This window comes from Cygnus olor, chromosome Z, assembly GCF_009769625.2.
Source record: "Cygnus olor isolate bCygOlo1 chromosome Z, bCygOlo1.pri.v2, whole genome shotgun sequence".
In the NCBI taxonomy this organism is placed as follows: Eukaryota; Metazoa; Chordata; class Aves; order Anseriformes; family Anatidae; genus Cygnus; species Cygnus olor.
The window spans coordinates 73579272-73600100 of NC_049198.1; the positions used below are offsets into that span (position 1 = coordinate 73579272).

The window sequence follows — 20829 nt, forward strand, 5'->3', positions numbered from 1 at the left end:
CTGTTCTCCAAGGGAAAGTCCTTTTGTCACAAGGCTGCTTGTAGCATATTCAGGAAGAGGAGTAAGTTTAAAAAGAAATCTCACAAGGAGAATGGAAATGGGTATCAGAAGAACTACAGAATGACAATCTACACATTCCACATCATTCAGACATGGTTCTTGGTTTCAGAAATTTTCTGGGTAAGGAGACCAATTCTATTTAATCAGGAGACACCACCTCATTATGGTTAATACTCTTGCTCTGGTACTGCCAGATTTCTGGAAAAACAGGTGGCTTATGCTAAATCCAATATAATGTACAAATTCCATTTCCCAGGACTTATTGTTATGGTGGAGGTTGTTCTTGTTGAATGTGGTCCATTTACATTCTGGAATTTTCACCTCCTTCACCCACTTCCAAAGTTTATTTATATTTTTCTATATTTATAGTACTTACTTTATAGTACTACAGGCACAGTTGTCATTTGTATCAAATGTAGAACATATTTTGTCAGCTTTTTGAAAATACTTGGTTTTCCCTTGTTTAGGAGGTATTCTTTTTGCTATTCTGTAGTTATGATCATTCCTTTCATTATGCTTCTGACAGAAGAATGCCTCCATAGACTAATCAGCTCTGCAGTGTTGTTTGGCCCTTTTATTAGGCAGTTTTCTGATTATAGACAGTTATCCAACAAAGGTTCTTTTTCATGAGCTCATATGAAACTCATGACTTCACATATCCTTATTACATTTGCATTCCACTGGATATTCTGCTGACTTAAATTGCAGTCATAGCCAAACTATTTTTAAAACTGAGAACTTGCTGTTTTTCACGAAATTCTTTATTTATGAGCTTTTGTTTGACTATGTCGTAGGTACAAAACTTTCCTTCCAGAGCATAATTATTGCTGAATCTTCTTAATGCAGAAGATGCATGGCAAGTTCCAAAAGCAGTACCATTTAAATGTACTATTATATAACAACGATAAAAAACAGATTAAACGTGAACAATTTTGTGTTAAATAATATTTATGTGTATAAGGTTTGGTGTTTAAACACTGGTATAAAGTGCTATTAATTAATGACTTTTTTTTTCTTCCTTTTTTTTTTTTCAGTGAAGCCTCTTTTGACACACAAATCCTTTTGTGTCATTGGAGTACAGTTCAGATTGTTTGAAGTTATTATTTGCAGACTTTCTATCTTTTGGTGTTCATAAACTGAGAGTCCTGAATCACCTGTGTACTCTGTGTTCTCTGCAGAGCAGCACTATTTTCATATCTAAAACCAAATAATCTGACTATGCTCTGTGATTTAAAAAAGCATACTTTAAAGCCACATATCTTTTTACCCAATGACCATGAGTTGTAAAATATGAGCGATCATCCCAGTGTTAACATCCAATTTCTTTTAAAGCAGCAGTTCTAGAATCTGTGTCAGTGGACAGGACTATTCCTGAAAGCACCTCAGCAGTGGATACTACAGAACTTTCTCCATGTAGATCCCCCTCAACACCACGTCATCTCCGCTATCGTCAATCAGGAGGTATGAAACTAAACTGCTCTGTGTAATTTTAAAGAGTTTAAATACTGTAGCTGTAATCTTTGCAGAATACTAGAAAAGAATAATCTTTGAATAATGTGTTTTATTTGTATTTTCCTTATTTCTCAGGTATAAAAATAAAAGCATTAAAATGTGAATTATGGCAGTCAATACAGTTAGAACAAGAGACTTGGAAGCATATTGGATTTCTGTGTATGATGAAATGTTCTTTAATAGATTGAACAGGATGTACTAATACTGAATCAGTCTTATTCTCACAAAATTCTCAAGACCTTTACAGATTTTTTCAGCTACTAAGGGGACATATTTTGGACACCATATGTAATCATGAAATACACAATACCCATTATTGTCAATGGGGAATGACTATGTCTGTTTCCTGGTATGAAACTGAAAATTTACAGATGGTATCGCATTATTCATTCCAAAATTTGAATAAACTGCTCAGTTGAAGAGGAAGAGTGAGAGCTGGAGCTCCTCAAATAGCTCTCACATGGCTATTCAGAATCATTAACAGAGCTGTGAGCTATGTCCATGAATACTTAAAATGCTGTCATCTCACACAAGCCAGATTTCAAGGCAGTTGTTTGATGCCTGGGATTATAAAAACAAAAACAGAACAGATTCTTCTCAACTGTTAAGTTACTGAGACACTTCAATATTAAACCAACAGTAATCTTTTGTTATTGGGTATGGTTACAGTGGGATGGCAAGATTTTGGAGCTGGAAATTGGGAGGAACAGTACTATATTATCCAAGTATTGATCAGAATCAACATTCACAGAACTCCTTATATAGAAATCTTGAGAAATTTTGCAGAACTGTACTTATCTTAAGCAGTGATCTCGAAAATCTGTAAATCTCATCATGATTGGTTAACATGCTTAGTCCTTTAACATCATTTTTTGTTACAGTTGATCCTCTGTACCATTGTTTCTCTTATTCCTCATCCCTGGCAATGTCTTAATTTTTTTCCATAGTGACGTCAATTATAACAACCTGGAAATAAAATTCAAATCACAAATGTCATTGTGATATTTTTATTTCCTTTCGTGTAAAATCCTGTGACAGTGACAATAGAAAATGTTCACAATATATAAACATTAGTGAAGAATTCAAATATTACTGTCACCTAACCTGGAAAAATTAAAAGCTTGTAGTAGCTGTCAACCTTTCTCTGTCTGTTCTCTTTACAGTACAAACTGCTGACAACAGTCACTGTGCTGTTTCTCCTGCTTCTGCTTTTGCTATTGCCACAGCTGCAGCAGGGCATGGGAGTCCACCAGGTGAGAAAAATTTACTGTAACAAAGAGAGATAACAATAAGATACCTGCGTCTCAGAAGGTAAATATTTCTTAGGAAAGTATTTACCTGAATCCCAAATAGCTTTTGTTATTATTTATTACTTTAATCTGCTTGGTGCCCTATCTTGGCTGGAGCCTTGGCTTCAAATTATGAAGCCAATATGAAATATTTATAATGTGTATCTAATTTAATATAAAGGTTTTTCTTAAAACTTTTTGAAATTATGATAAACTGAACTAAAGGTAAAAAATACTATATTACAGTACTTAATAAAAAACAGTATTTAACCCTGTAAGTTTTTATAGGAGAAATTCAAACACTGGTTTTATCTCACAAATGCAATGTAGAATGTAGAATTGTGATTGTATGATTGAGTTGACTTGAATACACAGTTCAGTTACATTCAAAAGCAACTTGAAAATATGGCATTAAGAAAGAATGAAAGTAAGGAAATCCATTCACCAAATTCTCATTTGAAAAAAAAAATATTTCCAAAGTCCTTATGTATTACAACCTTCTGCTTAACAAATAAATAAATAAATAAATAAATAAAAATATCCAGATTTAATAGAAAGTCTATGTTTACTGCAAATCAAAAGGTCACTGAGAAATTGACCCACAAAAGTGACTAACAGGATAAACAGCTTAGGGTGTTCTGGTACATCTACTCTGTTGCATTTCAGGCTGCAGCAATCTGAAAATTTTGTCCCATGAAGCAATTTTTGTCACCAGACAGTAAAATAATCTTTTAGCTGTTTCTCCACCACTCTGCTCTGGGGAATTGTCGGTAACTTTCATTATATCTACATTAAAGAAGGAAAGGTTTTAGAAAAAACACAAATTTTAACAAGTGAGGTCTTCATACTGTACCACATACTTTCAAGAAACTGCTGTGGGCTTTGCGCCTATGTTTTATGGACTCTAAGTTTACTAAACTGTTCAGCAAGATTTTGGATGGTCACTGTATAAACCAATCATAGACTTACATCAGAATCATATTTATTTTGTTTAATGTTCTATCTGTCACATTTATCCACTATGTCTAACATTGTGTGCATTTGCTTTATGAGTGAGTAGACATCATGCTAAAACAATTTCTGGACAGGCATGAATGAGTGTTCCTTGTATACTTTCTTTGATTTTGGGGTGATTACAAGAGTTACATTCAGTTTTAAGAACTGTATAAACCTCACACAAACAGGTATTTAATACTTTTTTTCTGAAGAGATTAATATCTTCTGACTTTGGAATCTGTCATTACCAACGAATTAGTAACACATTTTGCTTTATGAATATATAAGAATGTATTTACAAATTGTTCACAAAATACAGTAAAAGTAAAAAACCCTGTTTTCCACTAGGACCAACACAATTAACAATTACAGCTTTTGTATTTTAAAAGCACATCTTAATTCTTGTCACCTAAGTGTGAGGATAAATAAAATCTGCAAGTATGCAATTGAATGAATTTCAAAGCACTGAAAAAGGAAGGTAACAGCTCTAATATTCTTATAATTACTTTTTTGTATTGCTTGTTATGCTGGTTCTTCATAAAAAGTCTACTTACATCTACTGGCTAATGTAAAAAACAAAAAGAAGATTTGTCATTCAGATGGACATGATCACTCGGTGAGTCAGGTCTCAGTAGTGAATGAGTTTTATGTTTTATGCTTCTTCTTTTTTTTTTTTTTTTTCCAGTTGGTTCTTGTCCTCTTTGGTGCAGATACTGTAAAGTGTGCTGTTTAATATAGTCCTACATGGAACATAAATAAAATGGCAGATGAAATTCAATGCTGATAAATACTAAGTAAATGCACACGAGAAAAAACAGTCCAAGCTTTACAAGTGAAAAGATGGGCTTTGTGCTCAGCATTATTTTTCAGGTTTGAGATCTGAGGATTATAACAGGTAGTCCTATTAAACCATCCTAGTGCTCAGCAGCAGCCAAGAAGGTAAAGGAAACATCAGGAATGGTTAGGAAAGAAGCAGAGAACAGAACAGGGAAGACCATTATACTATCACTGTATAAATTCAAAATTTGAATGTGTAGAATCATAGAATCATAGAGTACTTTGGACTGGAAGGGACCTTAAAGATCATCTAATTCCAACCCCCCCCCCACGTTCAGGGACTCCTCCCACTAGACCAGGTTGCTCTAAGCCCCATCCAGCCTGGCCTTGATGTATACTGAATACTATGTACAGTAGTGATACATCATCTTTGAGATGAGGGAAGGAGAACTAGAGAAGGTTCAGAGACTGCACTCAAGGATGACTGGAATTGTAAAATGGCTTCTGTGCATTTGAAGTTCAGAAAAGAGATGACTTGAAGGACTGATGAGAAAATTCTGTAAAATCATGGATTCCACAGGGAGTGTTAATAGGCATTTGTTGCCATTTCTGATGCCAGAGGTAGGAGGCATCCAATGAATTTCACGAGGCCAAGGTTCAAAATAAACACAAGTCTCTGGTTCTTTGTGCAATGAATAGAAGGCCTGTGAGATTCTGTTGAAGTACGTTGTGAATGCGAGAGATTTACCCAGGTTCAAAAACTGGACAGCCGCGTGCAAGTGAGAGTCACTGGGAGTTACTAGATAGGCAAATTTAACAGCTTCAGAAGCGGAAAACAGTTGGAGCTTGTGGAAAAATATTAGGAAGTAAGAATCATCTGTGCATCTTATATTCTCACTGTTCGCTGAAGTCTGTCTCTGGCTAGTTTGGTTTGGTTTCCCAGGGCAAGACCTCTTAGCTCTTCTCTTCTTTCCGTCTTCCAGTTTTAACTGTTCAGAGATGTGTCAAAGCAAGTACATTAACAGACACATCAGAAAGCCCTACAGTCATGCACTCTACCAGAGCCAGGCATGAGGAATATTTAATCATCCCCTGAGAAGAGTGTTGGCCATAATATTTTATAACTAGTGTCACCATGCAGTGGTAAGTTTGTATGTTGATAAGTATGCAAAACTCTGAACAGCTCTCCCACGTCATATGATAGCTTGGCTTTTCTTTAGACAAGAAACTGGGGGGAAAGCTGCCTATGTTGCTCCTGTCTGCAGGCTGCAGCCAGCAAGTGGGCTGGGTGGGAAGCCAAAGGTGAAGGTCATTTGAGTACTTTGGCTACTGCAGATCTCCTTGTACTTCCCCCTTTGGATGGAGTCTGAATGTAGTGCATGTTGGCAGAGTTCTCAATGTGCTCCACCCACACTGTGGGGATCAATGCTGTGCTTCAGGGGCTTTGATAGTGTTGTCAGGGCACCCTCATCTCTTGGGTTCATTTGTTGTCTGGGTGCAGGAGATGCACAAATAGGGCTATCAGGGCCCAGACATGCCCCACCACAAGATAGGCTGCACTAGTTTATGAGCTGCTGAAAAGGAAGTGGTGGGCACCACTGCATTGCTGTACAGCATGCAGAGCTTCCTGCAGATAAGGAATTGATCGCTGAACCAGAATGACTCAAGTTCTTATGCCCTTCAGCATTTCTTTATAACATACTGATTTTGATGCCATTAATTATAGTTATTGTACAGGTAGCTGCATTTATGATGGTAAGTTGTACTTCTTGTCCTATTCTAGTCCATCTGTCTAGTTTAATAGTAATCTCTACATATCTTACTCATGTTTTTGGCTACACCCTTCCAGAAAATTAGCATATAACTTGTTTATTTTAGCAACATGATAAAGGTAAATAGAAATACAAAGTGAAAGTAGAAATTGTTAAATTAAGCACCACAGGTAGACAGCTTGGTGCCTGCATGAATGATAATATGCACAGTAGGGACAAACACAACTTGTTGTGTCCTTTATATGTCCTTTTTCTTTTGAACAATGTGACCAATGGCTGGATGGTTCACAGGTTGCTGCAGCTGTAGTGCTCTGTCACGATTAATAGGCTGCTCCGTATCTTCATTCTTCTTCCCAATTCATAAAAATAGGGTAGTATAGTAACATCTTCTACCATAGAAACAGGCAAGCCAAAGTCACTTTATTCTCCGATCTTAACAGCTTTATTTCATTGCAATAAAGCTCATTCTTTAGGGAACAGGACTCTTCTGAAAGTTATGCAAACATCCTTCTCTAGAACAGTGTAAGATAACCAGTTTTTCTGACTAGATGTAAACTAGTATAAATTCAAGTTGTTGTAGGGACATGTATTCTTTATTTATTCTGAACTACCATCTCCATTTCCTCAAACTCTCTTTCCTCGCTCCTTCTGTTCAGCCACATGCTTCTCAAAGTGGTGGATAAACCCTGAGCAATCAAGAACATATACCTGCTCAGGGACATTAGCTATCTGAGCTGTTTCCTCATGCCTCTAGAAAAGTGGTTCTTGATTTCTGGCTGAATCAGAGACAGCTCCAATAAGCAACACAAAGGTACCTAGCAGCTCTGTTCTGATGTCCGCCTTCTTTTCTGTAGAGAAAAGTTTCATCAAAAAATTAATTTCAACAATCTCAGCCTAATGAATGTCCTGTCAATCTCTTCAATCATTTGTAGTTTAACAGTAAAAAAATTGTTGCAGAATATTACAAGAATTAATTGATAACAGTATAATCTATACAGCACCCACAGCATAGCACTGTATATAAAACAATGTATTATATGGAATATAATAAGGTTATTTCTTTCATTTGTTGCTTGTAGAACTTGTGAATTTGCCCGGTTTATCTTTTCACAATCCCTTCAAACATGTTATTGCTTCTTTTTCTCCTTTTATTTTTCTCAATTTTGCACAGAATCAGAACACAATCTCAAGATCTGTGAGAGTATCATGCACTGATTTTTAAAGAAAAATAATATTTTATCATTCATTTATTGAACCTGCTTGCTTTGCATGCAGGTCATCATACATGTTAATATTCATAAACTGTGAAAGTGTTCTGTGTGACTAGAAGAGATTATAATTTCACTTCAAATCTTGAGCAGTTATATGCATGAAGACAAATTAGGGAAATAATGCTGTACTGTTTTTGTAGAATCATATTATCATTGAATGGTTTGGGTTGGAAAGGCCCTGAAAAACCATGTAAATCCAGCCCCCCTGCTATAGGCAGGGACACCTACCAGGTCACTCTCCTTGAGCACTTCCAGGGATGGGGTACCCACAACTTCTCTGGGTAACCTGTTCCAGTGCATCACCACCCTCTGAGGGAAGAATTTCTTCCTTATATCTAATCTAAATCTACCCTCTTTTAGTTTAAAACCATTCCACCTGTCCTATCACCACCTGCCCTTCGAAAAAGTCTCTCCCCAACTTTATTGTAAGCCCTCTTTAAGTATTGAAAGACTGCAATAAGGCCTCCCCAGAGTCTTTTCTTCTTCAGAATAAACAACCCCAGTACTCTCAGCTTTTCTTTGTAAGAGAGGTGCTGCAGCCTTCTGATCATCTTTGTGTCCCTCCTCTGGACCCACTCCAACAGGTCCACGTCTTTCTTGTGCGGGGGGACCCAGACCTGGATGCTGTACTCCAGGTGGGGTCTCATGAGAGCAGAGTAGAGGGGGAGAATCATCTCCTTCAGCCTGCTAGTTATACGTCTTTTGATGCAGCCAGGGATACAAGGGCTTTCTGGGCTGCAAGTGCATATTGCCAGCTTGGGTTCTGTTTTTCACCCACCAACACACCCAAATCCTTCTCCATAAGGCTGCTCTCAATCTGCTTGTCACCCAGCCTGTATTCTTGTTTGGGATTACCCTGACTCAGGTGCTGGACCTTGCACTTGGCCTTGTTGAACTTCATGAGGTTCACATGGGCCTATTTCTCAATCCTGTCCATGTCCCTCCAGATGGCATCCCGTCCTTGTGAAGTATCTGCTACACTGTGCCGCTTGATGTCATTCACAAACCTGTTGAGGTTGCACTCAATCCCACTGTCTATGACATTAACACAGATATTAAACAATACTGGTCCTAATACAGACGTCTGAAAGACACTACTTGTTGCTGATCATCTGGATGTTGAGCTGTTGACAGCAACTCTCTGGATGTGGCTATCCAGCCAACTCCTTATCCATCAAATAGTCAATCAATCCAATCCATGTCTCTCCAAACTGGAGACAAGTATGTTGAGTGGGACTGAGTCAAAGGCCTTACAGAAGACCAGGCAGATGACATTGTTCAGTTTTCCCTTATCAGCTGATGCAATCACTCCAGCATGGAAGGTCACCAGATTGGTCAGGCATGATTTGCCCTTGGTGAATGATGAATAAAACAAAAAGTATCTAAGAACATAGCAAACATAAATTTCTGCTTTACTAAGAAAGCCTAACACATTTTTAAGATAAATAGTTAATCTTGAATTGATCATTTTATTTTGAAACTTTTCTACTGAACATGGGCTTCAGGGAGATTATTTTGACAAAACCTAAATTCAAGGTCTAAATTAATCTTCAATACTCAGTATAGTCTTAGCAGAAATGCTAAAAGAACTTAAAGAAGCATATTTTTTCCTCAAATAAAATTAGAAACCCAGAATCTCCTGACATGGAAAACAAATGTTAGACAAGAAGCAAATACTTAATCCCAAGCAAACAGATGTATATATTATTCCCTCATGAGCATGGCAGCTTTTAACCAGTAACTCTGCCATCCCATTTCAACTTGGGTACTTTGGTATTTCCAGCATGCTGCAAAGCTGCCTTCTTCCTCCTACAGCATGCTGATCTGCACTGTAAAGAATGTACCATTTTTCACAAGAACAAGGTGACATATTATGAGAGAGGATAGGAGTGGGATGGAAGCTTGTGGTTGGCAGGAGGGCCTGGCTTCTTCAGTATAAGCATTTGTTTTTTAAAACACATATGAAAGGGAGAGGAGAGGAAGTGAGAAAGAAGTAGGAAAAAAGAGTCTTTGGGGGAGTATCTCTGACAAACATGATTTGTATGTAGGAAAATTGGCCCCATGTTAGCAAAGGAGGTAAGATGATTTTATTCTTTATAATTCTAATGATTTAAAAGAGTAATTAAAATAACAGCTTGAAGCTTCAAAGCATCTATACAAAAATGAATTGCTTATGTACTGTCCCTTTCAATTAATTGCCTAAACATATCTCTGGTGGTAAGTTAACTGACTTGAGCTATTTACCCAAGTGTTGTTTAGGAGAGAGAATTTTTCCTAAGGCCTTTGAATTTTGAAACTTCTACCCTATGAAAGAACATTTCAAAAGATCACTCAGTCAGTCTTCATGTTCATTATGTAGAGGAAGTATAACCAAGATCCTTATAATATTCACTGGATATTCCTATAGATTACAGTAATGGTTCAGAAAAATGATCTAAATTGCCCTTGGTTTTTGTGTAGCAAAACTGATTGGCCTGTTTATCCAGCAATTTTCTGGTGTCATCTGCTTTTTCCACAGCTCTTTGTATGTCTGCAGAAGTGATCAGACAGTCCTTTGCAGCTGCAGCAGATTCTCAGCAAAGCAAGCACAAAAACTGCACCATTGATTGCTAGTTGAAGCTGCTAAATGCAAGCAGTGTCTTTCTTTAAAGCAATTCCATCTGCCTGGGCATTCAAAAGTACCTACTGTTGTCACCTCCACATGCTACCACTGAAAAATAGTCTCCATTGTTGACTATGCATCTAATATGGTTTGTGAGTTCTGGATCTGTGGTCCTGCAGTTGGTTGCTGTCTATGGAGGTGTCATATTCCATTGTTAATCATGGCCTTTAAACTATGTATAAAAAGATTTATGATACTTTCCACTGATAATCGGTTATGCATTAGTGCACTAATTAGATGCATTAGCTATGCATTAGTGATGGAAAGGATGTACAGAAAAATGTACAGTATAAATGTCTCAGTTATTTTGACTCGTCTATTTTTGCATTCATGATCAATGCCATGAATAAATTATTGTGGGCCACTTGTACTTTGTAGTTATGTATTGTACTGTATTTGACCACGTCTGATATAAAGCTGCCAAACCTTGATTGTAGAGCAATTGAACGCAGATGAGGATAATCAGTGTTGAAATTTTGATGTGAAAATGAATACAGAAAGTTCTCATCAGAGGTGCTGCAGGTATTTGTCTGCAGTAAACTATCCTAATAGTAACAGCAATAACAAATAGAAATGGACTTTTGTAAATTATAGCTATGGTTACCAGAATGACAAATTTTCTCTTGAAAGCTGCATAAGTACTGAAGGTATGCCAGATGAGTCCTGTGAACTCTGAATTGGACACGTTAGCCTTGCTTTGATTACTGTCACACTATTAGACAGAGAACAATCAGCTAAAAGTAGTAATTCATGTTTCATAGAGACCCAAATGACACACTGTGTCATGTGAAGGCCTTTCCATTTTGAGAAATCAAGCACAGATTGATTATGACTGATTGCTTATTTAAAAAGGCTAAAATTAGCATGAGAAAGTTCAGCAAAGGTTTTTAGTGAGAGCTGCTCAGCTTATTTTAGGTTGTGACCAGTGGTGCTGTTCTTCAGGCCTTCAAACTATTAGCCAGCTCCCAGTGTCACAGTATTTTTGGTTTACTTTGTTTGTTTTGGCATAAGGAATTGGAATAAGGGAATAACACTTTGTACCAAATGATACAAGAGAGATCCTATGTGTATGTTTGTATGTCCGTGTGCCTGTGGTGATATATATGATTGTGACAAGAGGAGGCACTGTAGCTTCACATACTGTTGCCAGTGTGGTGCACTCAGCACTTCAATTGGATAGTGTGACTTGGGAGTCGCACCCATGCAAAATTATGAAGGTATACAATCCCAGTGGGATTCCACTGATGTCTGAAATGGAAAAGCATGTAGAAACATAAATTATGTTTTAATCATACATAGTATTTCCTTATTAGTTACCGTGTTGCACACAGATTGATGTGAATATTTAGTTCCACATTCAAGGATACCAGCTATACTGTTCAGGGGGTATTTTCCCAATTCTGAACAGAGGAATAATAATTTAGCATTACACAGTTATGCTTTGTAAAACAGATTCTGGAGTAGGAAGTAAAGTTAATATGGAAATTATTAAGGGGACATTAGAATTAAGTGAGGTTAGTAAAGGAGATGTATGAACTGTTTCTTTTTCCATTGTGAGAAGAGAGGCAGAGAGAGATTTCCTTGCCATGGTGAATGTTACGTGAAAGAAGAGTGATACCTGACAGAGATGTCGAGATGGACTCTACATTATGTGGATAGTAGGGTAGTGCACTTCTGTATTATTACTGTACTCAACATTTTATATTATATCAATGGTCACAAGCCAACCTTTGAAAAGGTATATATTTCTTTATGGCTGAGTCAAACATGTAGTCCATGTCTACAGTCAAACCAGAGAATTTGTGTCTTTTTTTAATTTGATTTTCAGTATGTTGGCATAAACATTGCTATTAGTACTAGTTATAGTAATTTTGCACTCAGTAATTTTCTTGGTTATAACATCTCATCCTCTGTACTGGAAAAGCTTTGTCAAACTTCTTCCTTAAGAATCCAGACCTGAAAAAAAAATCATGATGGTGATATCCCAATTGGTAATTGAGATGCAAAGAATTTTATCATCTGTTGTTCTGTAGCTTAACTCAGTCCTGCATTTCACAGGAGTAGATTGGCACAAATGGGTCACGAGTATTGCAAAGACTATTTCTAAGCAGTTGGAAGATGGCCTTAATTTTAACCGTAATGCTTTAGGTAGCAGGTTTCCACGTGGAACTCCTGTCATAGTTATGGGATATCATCCGATCAGTGACATCAAGGCTCCAGGCATGGTTAGCAATCCTGTTTAGGTTGTGTACCTCCATTCCCACTCCCCGCTTTGTGGTCAGGAACTGCAATGTTTAGTTCCAAGAAAGAAAAGGATTCATGTGGGAATTGGTATCCTCCCCTGATCTTTTATGCATGACAACCAAGTGTTTTGTTTTGTTTTTTTTTCCCTTGTTGTTGTTGTTTTACCTAATGGCTTTAGCCAGAAACTGGAAAAGTGACTACTAGTTCCCTCTTGGGAACATGTTATAATGAGATTTCCAGACCAACTCATGTAGACTTAGGAGGGTTTGATAAGCACTGAGACCTGAATATTGCATAGCTTCCTTCAGTTCCACATTTTGATTGAAGAGCTGGAAGTGAAGCTGGGTGGGAAATAATCATTGACTTACTCTAAACCTTACACTGTTCTTCATAAAAAATGGTTATGTAACAGTTACCCAGAAGCATAGACCAACCAGCTTTCCTTCCTTGCAGCAGGAGAGTTTTTAGGAGTTACCCAGATGTCCTTTCTGGAGTTAGACACAGCTAGTGTTCACGTTGCAGCAAGACCTGCCGGGCTGGCTGCAATGCAGCGAGTGTCTTCTGTGGGGCTGCAGGGGTCTGACTGTGGTGTATTTACTCACCTGGGCAACCGAGCTCTACCACAGCCGCTGTCTCACTCCCCTTCCTCAAAGGGAAAGGGGAAGAAAATAGGATGAAAAGGGCTCAAGGGTTGAGATAAGGACAGGGAGGGAGATCACTCAACAATTATAGTGAAGGGCAAAACAGACTCAGCATAGGGAGATTAGAGAAATTTATTACCTAGTACTAACAAGCTAGACAAGTGAGAAACAAAAAATAAAACCACCTTGCCCCATCCATCCTCTTCCACGTCCTCCTCCCAAGTGGTGCAGGGTAACTGCACCATGGAGGCTGTTTAGTCCCTAAAGTTTTGTCTCCACCATTCCTTCACAGTCCCTCTCTGCCCCTGCTCCACACCGGGTCCCTCCCAGGGGATGCCATCCTTCCTGAACTGAGCCTGCGGGGGCTGCCCACAGGCAGCAGCTCTTCAGGAACTGCTCCCACACGGCTCCGTACCACGGGGTCCATCCATCCACCAGGAGCAAACTGCTCCAGCACAGGTCCCCCACGCGTGGGCAGCAGCTCCCCCCAGACCCCCTGCTCCTGCGTGGGCTCCTCTCCACGGGCTGCAGCTCCGGCCCGGGGCCTGCTCCTGCGGGGGCTCTCCATGGGCCGCAGCCTCCTCCAGGCCACATCCACCTGCTCCACCGGGGGCTCCTCCACGGGCTGCAGCGTGGAGATCTGCTCCATGTGGGACCCCTGGGCTGCAGGGGGACAGCCTGCTCCACCAGGGGCCTCTCCACAGGCCGCAGGAGAACTGCTGCTGCCTGCCTGGAGCGCCTCCTGCCCTCCTGCTGCACTGCCTTTGGGGGCTGCAGGGCTGCTTCTCTCTCCTCTCTCTCTCAGCTGCTGTTGTGCAGCAGTTTTTTTTTCCCTTTCTTAAATCTGCTCTCACAGAGGTGCAACCAACATCACTTATTGGCTCATCTCTGGCCAGTGGCAGGTCCCTTTTGGACGTGGCTGAAACTGGCCCTTATCTAACGTGGGGCAGCTTCTGGATTCTTCTCACAGAGGCCAACCCTGCAGCTCCCTGCTACCAAAACCTTGCCACATAAACCCAGTACACTGAATACAATGCCACAGCAGAAGCAAACATCCTTCTGTTGTAGGCTGTATTTTCAACACGTGTTCACCAAGCTGCTTTTGTGAGACATTTGTGTGTTTTCTCCTGCCAGACAGTATTTTACTGGAAATTCAGTAGGGAAATGAAAATAGAGATTAAGACTAATTTGTTTGGAATCTTCCTTCTAATTTGATAACCCTGAATACTATTCCTTTCCCCCGAATATTCACCTACTCTGCAGTGAATTTCAATAGACTTCTATCTTTGTTCCTGAATTAGGAGTCTTTTGAATTTAACAAAATTGTTGCTTAGCAATTTTGGGTAACTGGCTAAATATTCACTTTCAAATTGAGTTGAATCTCCCCTTACAGTTTCAATAGAGCAATAACTTTGAATTGAAACAATGACTTCAAGATGAAGTGTTTTTTTTTTTTTTTTTTTTTTTTTTTTTTTAATCAGGTGATCCCTGCTTTTGTGAATTAAGTGTCAGAGGAAAATGATGATTCTTCTCACTTTACCAGAAAATTAGGAAACAGTTCTTTATAGGTTCCCCTCTCCTAAATTAATTTATTATTTAAGCTCACTAGAGAAGTTGGTCACTCAGGAAAAAAAGTATTTGCACTGAACATTTCCTAAGTTATGACAGACAATGTGAACCATGTGTTTCCTGACTTATTGCACTAGGCTCTGAGCAGCTGCATGGAAAACTCTGTTTCACAGATCCATAAAGGCACAGTGGCACTCAGAGAAACATTTTTTCTTTATTTGAGAAAGGAGACTAGCACAGTGCCTATTCCTGCCCCCCAGAACTGGGTCACCATCATCCTACTATGATTAATTGGATGGGGTGTGTTGAACCTTTATTTTCCAGTAGTTTAGCTGGGCTTTTGTGGTAAGCTCTTAGGTTGTATCTCCCTCTGCTCTCCTACGCTGAGGAAAGAAGCTGGAATGGAACTTTGACCACTGCAAGAAAGGAAATAAATCCTAAGATGTTGACATTGCAAGCTGGACTAAGAGGTCTGGGTTCATAATTAGTGCAGGTTTGTTTAGATTCCCTGTTGTCTTCCTTAATTTGGTGCACCACGTGGTGTATACAACCTTTGTGATATTGGGGAGGAAAGTTTTGGGAGGATTTTTTGTTATGTTTTGTTGTGCTGTTTGTTGTTGTTGTTTTTCATTTATTTGTTTTCTGAGCCTAAATGTTGCTTGTATGATTAGCGTTTCTTTACTTTACTTTTAAGTTGCTTGATTTGTGACCCAGTCATAAATGGTCTGGACGATGGAAGATGGACATTTTGTTCAGAAGTTTTTGTTGACTGATTTGCATCCTGTCAACTTTTGTTTTGCATGACAGTTGACTCTCCATTCACAGATGGTCTGAAAAATGATACATTTGGCTCTTTGCAAGTATCACCTCCTTACAATTTAACCTTTACTCTTATTGTCATGAACAAATCTGAATGATTTTGCAAAATACTTCCTTTAGCTTATGTAAAAAGCACAGGCCAGCTAATGGAAAAAATTCCAAAAGCCCTTTTATGCAATTTTCTGTTTCTAGCTATATGTGTTCTCATATAATTTATTTTAACATTACTTTTGTGGCCTGGAACACTGAGCATTTTAAAGGTCTGAAAGCTTGCTTTGAATAGTTCTTGAAAAGACTGTGAGCATTATGTAAAAAAGATTTGCTTTGCTACGCTTTTAAGATCACTGATAGAGCAGGCTGAGAATATAGACAATCTGTAATTAAATAGAAATCAAAAACTGAAGATTCCTTGAAATGCAGAAATACATCAGCAGGTAAAAAATGCTTATCTGTTCCTTGAAGACTAAGAGACATAGCATGAATCAGGACAAATGCACTTGGCTGATGTACAAATTCAGTGTACAAATATCAACTGCTAGGTTAACATTCTTGTCATTATTTATAGAAGATAACTCAGACATTACCGAAGTGGAAAAGTGGCTAAGATGTACTAAAACAATCACAAATATAATTGTTATGGTAGGCTGTTCAAAAAACCTTTTCTTCTTTGTCGATTGTTCCCTATAGTTCTATTATATAAATAAGTCATAGGAAAAAAGATCTGCTGTCACATTGCAAACTTCTGATATTCTACAATGTGCAAACATAAATGGCAACAACAGCTTTTGAAACTGAAGATCTCTTCTTTCATAGAGATATGTTTATAAATAAGTACACAAAATTTGGATGGTCTGCCCTAAGATTTCACTACAAAATTGGACTAGGATTTTATGGATACATGCAAACATTTATCCATGTGTTGCTGCTGAATTTTATTTACAAAAACAATAACATGCAGTTGTATAAGCTATAACTACAATTATATTTTCAGTGTTTAGCAAGTTTTAAATATTTTCAGAAGTATGACCTTCTGACATGCTCTCCAGAGAGAATTTCTTAATTTAAAAAGAAATAAAAAAATAATAGTATCCCAATAGTGTATGCCGGGCATCCCTATAGCAGTAACCCTTTTAAAAAGAATTTTTAAAGGACAAATTTTCAAATTTGAGCTGTTGAGTTTAAAAGAGGATTTTCATTCTTCATGGTACCCATGTTTCAACCATATAATCTTCTAAATTATTGTAATTCTCAGAGCAACGTTAGCATTATGATTAGGACTTAGAATAGTATACTGATCTTAAGCATATTCTTTAGGCATCTTTTTCCTTGCCCATCCATTACACTAAAATTATTTCATTGGGCAGATATATTCTTAGGCTTCTGGGTTTAGTTCAAGTTTACAGCATAATAATGACAAAACTTTGTCATCTCAATGTTATGTTCTTTAAATTTCTATGATTAGAAAAATCCTTTCTAAAGCAAGACTCATTTAAAAATAGTTTACCAACCTTTCCCTTAAACATTTTGCAGAAATTAAACATAGTAACTATAGCTCTATCTGTGTTACACTATTGTACATCAGCTAGTGCATGTGAATCCCATGGGATTTACCTTACTAAGACTATAATCTCTTGACTTGATTTGATAGTTAGATTGTATTTGCAGTGGCGGATTTAGGCAGAAAAATCAAATAGATACTTGGAATTATTTCTGACGTGGGTGGTTACAACAGGGATTTTCAGCAGCATATTTCTTAGAACAAAATGATTTCATATGTCCCAAGGACCAGTGAAAGTGAAATTAAAAGCCTGAAATGCATGGGGCACTTGATTTCTTCTGCTCTTAGTAGCCACTTCTTCTGATGCTGTAGGAGCTGAAAACCCTTTATGAAACCAACACAAGCCATGGCATGGTGAATGATTAAATATGCTTCTCTCAAACTAGGGTAGCCTGGAAATCATGGCTAGACTTGATGTTCCTACTTTCATGCCTTGGACTGCTTATATGACCTATTCCATTATAAATCTGAATGTGCATGTTTCGTAATTACTGAAGAAGGAGGAAGAACTCTATTATTGATCAAATATGCTGTTCTGTATTCAGTGAGTGGGAGTTCATAATCTTTTTTGCTTCTTTTCGTCTTGGTTAATATAAATGGTCTTCTTTTCCAGCTCTGCCATTCTTCAGCTAGCTAGCGTATGGCAACCTGATATTGTAATTAAAGAAATGAAAAGGAGACCAGAATCCTTGGCAGTTTAGATTTCTTATCATTATTAGACTGCTTGCTCTCTGACACTTTTCTATTTGAATGTATGAAACCTAATTACTTGCTTCAGAATCTATGACCAGTAAAGATGTATATCTTTAAAACTGTCATCCAAACTTTTGGGGTATGTCAAGGAAAATCTTTTATAATTAGTTTTTTTTGTGTGATGCGTATATTGGAAAGGCTTTTTGTGTGTGCATGCGTGTGTGTGCATGCGTGTGTGTGCTGCGTATATTGGAGAGGCTTTTTTCAGTTTTAATCTGTGGATGAAAATCGCTTTGCTCCAAGCCTGGGGTTTGTATTTATTCTTTATCCAGGTCAGAAAGTAACACCGATGTTTGCCAAGCCTAGGCTTTCAGGATTTGAGCCAGGCTGAATCATGAAGCTGGCTTACAACCCATGAGTGTATTTATCAGAAGAAAGAAAAAAACACAAGGCAGAGAAGAATATTTGACACTTTTTATATTTTTTTGATTATTTGTCATCTTTTTTGTGAACCATGAACATTCTCCTTCCCCTTCACGAAAGGCTGGAGTGCAGTTTTCTCCTATGTTAGATGCTGATGCATCTTCAGTATCTGATTCCAGAATATTTTAGTGAAACTGATACATAAAATCCATTTCTGAAATAGAGTTTTTTGTTAAGAAAGACAGTAGAAACTAGTGTCTTCATAATTCAAACAAATTACCCCTAAATTTTGTGAACTTATTTTTTGTATCAATAAATCATTGAAAATATCTATTATCAATCATCTATCATCAAAACTTTTGACAAATTCATCACTGTGGTCAGGAACCATGTGCTGCTGTATTAATGAAGAAAGACAAAATGCAGATACTACAGTTACTGCAACTAGACTCAGAGCTTTTGGACATCTTAATCAGAATAGAAAAGCAACTATGCATTAATCAATTTCTTTGGCATACACATTGCAAAATTTAACATAGCATAAATGTTTCTCTTGTGTGGGGTAGGAGTGGATTTTAAACAGGAAATGATGTAAATTTCTGATAGAGTCAGGTTTTGTTTGGAGAACAAGAAAAAGCAGAACAGAATTGTGTTGTGTAGACTTCCCTGTAGCTTTTGATGGGAGGGTCTGTTCTCTGTCTCATGCTGACGTGCAGTGAGATCTTTAAGTCTGGTCCACACTGTAGGATTTCTGAAGGTGGAAACACTGACACATGGTGCCTGGAGGTCTTGACTCCTTGTGTGTTTTTGCTTTATAATGACATCTACTACTGGAAAATGTTTTAGACTTTCCTGTAAGAAGAGCTACCTATGTACAAGCTATTGTCATAGTTTAATCTGTTTGTGTCTTCAGGTATTTGGTTTCAAGTCTATTCAGCACCTTTTTTCTGATCTTTGGTGATAATGGAAGCTTCAAAAATATCGATTTTGATTCGTTTTTGCATGTAATAAAAACATCTGAAGGTTAAACTGCATATTGCATAACAATCTAAAGACAAGTGCATGAACAGAGTGATTAAATTGTATTGAAAGAAGTAATTCACTGAAACTAACAAAGCTGGCACGTTACCATTATAGAATCATAGAATCATTTAGGTCAGAGAAGACCCCTAAGATCATCTAGTCCAATCTTTAACCTAGTACTAAAGTCCACCACTAAACCACAAAAGGCCTGAAGTTGCGCCAGGGGAGGTTCAGGTTGGAAATTAGGAGACATTTCTTCTCAGAAAGAGTGGTCAGGCATTGAAACGGGTTGCCCAGGGAGGTGGTGCAGTCACTGTCCCTAAGGGTGTTTAAGGAAAGGCTGGATGTGGTAGGGGGATTTGGTTTAGTGGTTAATATTGGTGGTAGGGGGACAGTTGGACCAGAAGATCTTGGAGGTCTTTTCCAACCTTAATAATTCTATTATCTATATGTCTCTGAAGACCTCCAGGGATGGTGACTCAACCACTTCCCTGGGCAGCCTATTCCAATGACGTACAACCCTTTCAGCGAAGAGATTTTTCCTAATATCCAACCTAAACCTCCCCTAGTGCAACTTGAGGCCATTTCCCATTGTCTTACCCTTGGTGCCTGAGCCTCACCTCTCTAGAACCTCCTTTAAAGAGGTTGTAAAGCATGGTAAGGTCTCCCTTGAGCCTTCTCTTATCTAGGCTAAACGACTCCAGCTCCTTCAGGTGCTTTTCATAAGACTTGATCTCTAGACCCTTCACCAGCTGTTGCCCTTCTTTGGACACGCTCAGCACCTCAATGTTTTACTTGTATTGAGAGGCCCAAAACTGCTAAAAGCCTAACAGGAAAGTGTTTGGTAGAATGCTCTCAGAGATATATCTTAGAGGTGTAATTAAACCTTTTTATGCCTTGCAGTTCAACATCTGGCAGAGCAAATGTGATGTGGCCCAGCAAGGTTCTGGCTCTCACCTGCTTTTTGCAGTAGGTGAGATAGCTTGCAGTTCCTGCTAGACTGGCGTCACTGTCACCTGTTGCAAAGGTAATCAGGATTGGAGGATAGATAGAATTTAGGTTACCTTTTGTAGTGTGGAAAGCAGCAGACATATGTAAGTGGCAACATGAACATGAAGAACCAGATAACGGTTGTATATTGGGCTTCTCAGAATATGCATAAACATGTACGGAATAGTTGCTAGTTACCATGGTGTCTCAATTTTTGTTTGGAGTTATATTGGGAGTGGATTAGGTGAGCTGAGAGAGGAGAAACTAAGAAGTAGCACTAAAGCTGATGCATTAGAAGAAATTTACACTTTGAAAATTGCAGTAAACACTGTGATGGCACTGTCAAAACTGACTGTTCACTGCTCAGATTGCTTCTGTAGTGGCTTAATCAGCTTAGTCTGTGACTATCAGTTCCTTTCCCAAAGTCCACAGGGCTTTGAAAGTCCGGAGGAGCAAAAGCAATGCTAGCAAAGGACTTGTTTTTGCATGTCTCTGTTTTTATGTTAATTCTGCTGTGGCAATAAGTTTCT

At 38.2% G+C, this 20829-nt stretch overlaps 1 protein-coding gene across 2 annotated transcripts in view; it reads left to right on the plus strand.

Annotated features, from left to right (window-relative positions):
- Positions 1–20829, plus strand: part of RASGRF2 (Ras protein specific guanine nucleotide releasing factor 2) — a 146587-nt gene that overhangs the window by 86887 nt on the left and 38871 nt on the right. Inside the window, exons 16-17 of one of the 2 annotated variants that reach the window (XM_040542029.1) lie at positions 1396–1521; positions 2736–2825. In XM_040542029.1, the coding sequence (XP_040397963.1) occupies positions 1396–1521; positions 2736–2825 (216 nt within the window). Of the gene's footprint in view, positions 1–1392; positions 1522–2735; positions 2826–20829 lie in introns of both variants that reach the window. The other variant, XM_040542028.1, reaches the window with a different exon arrangement.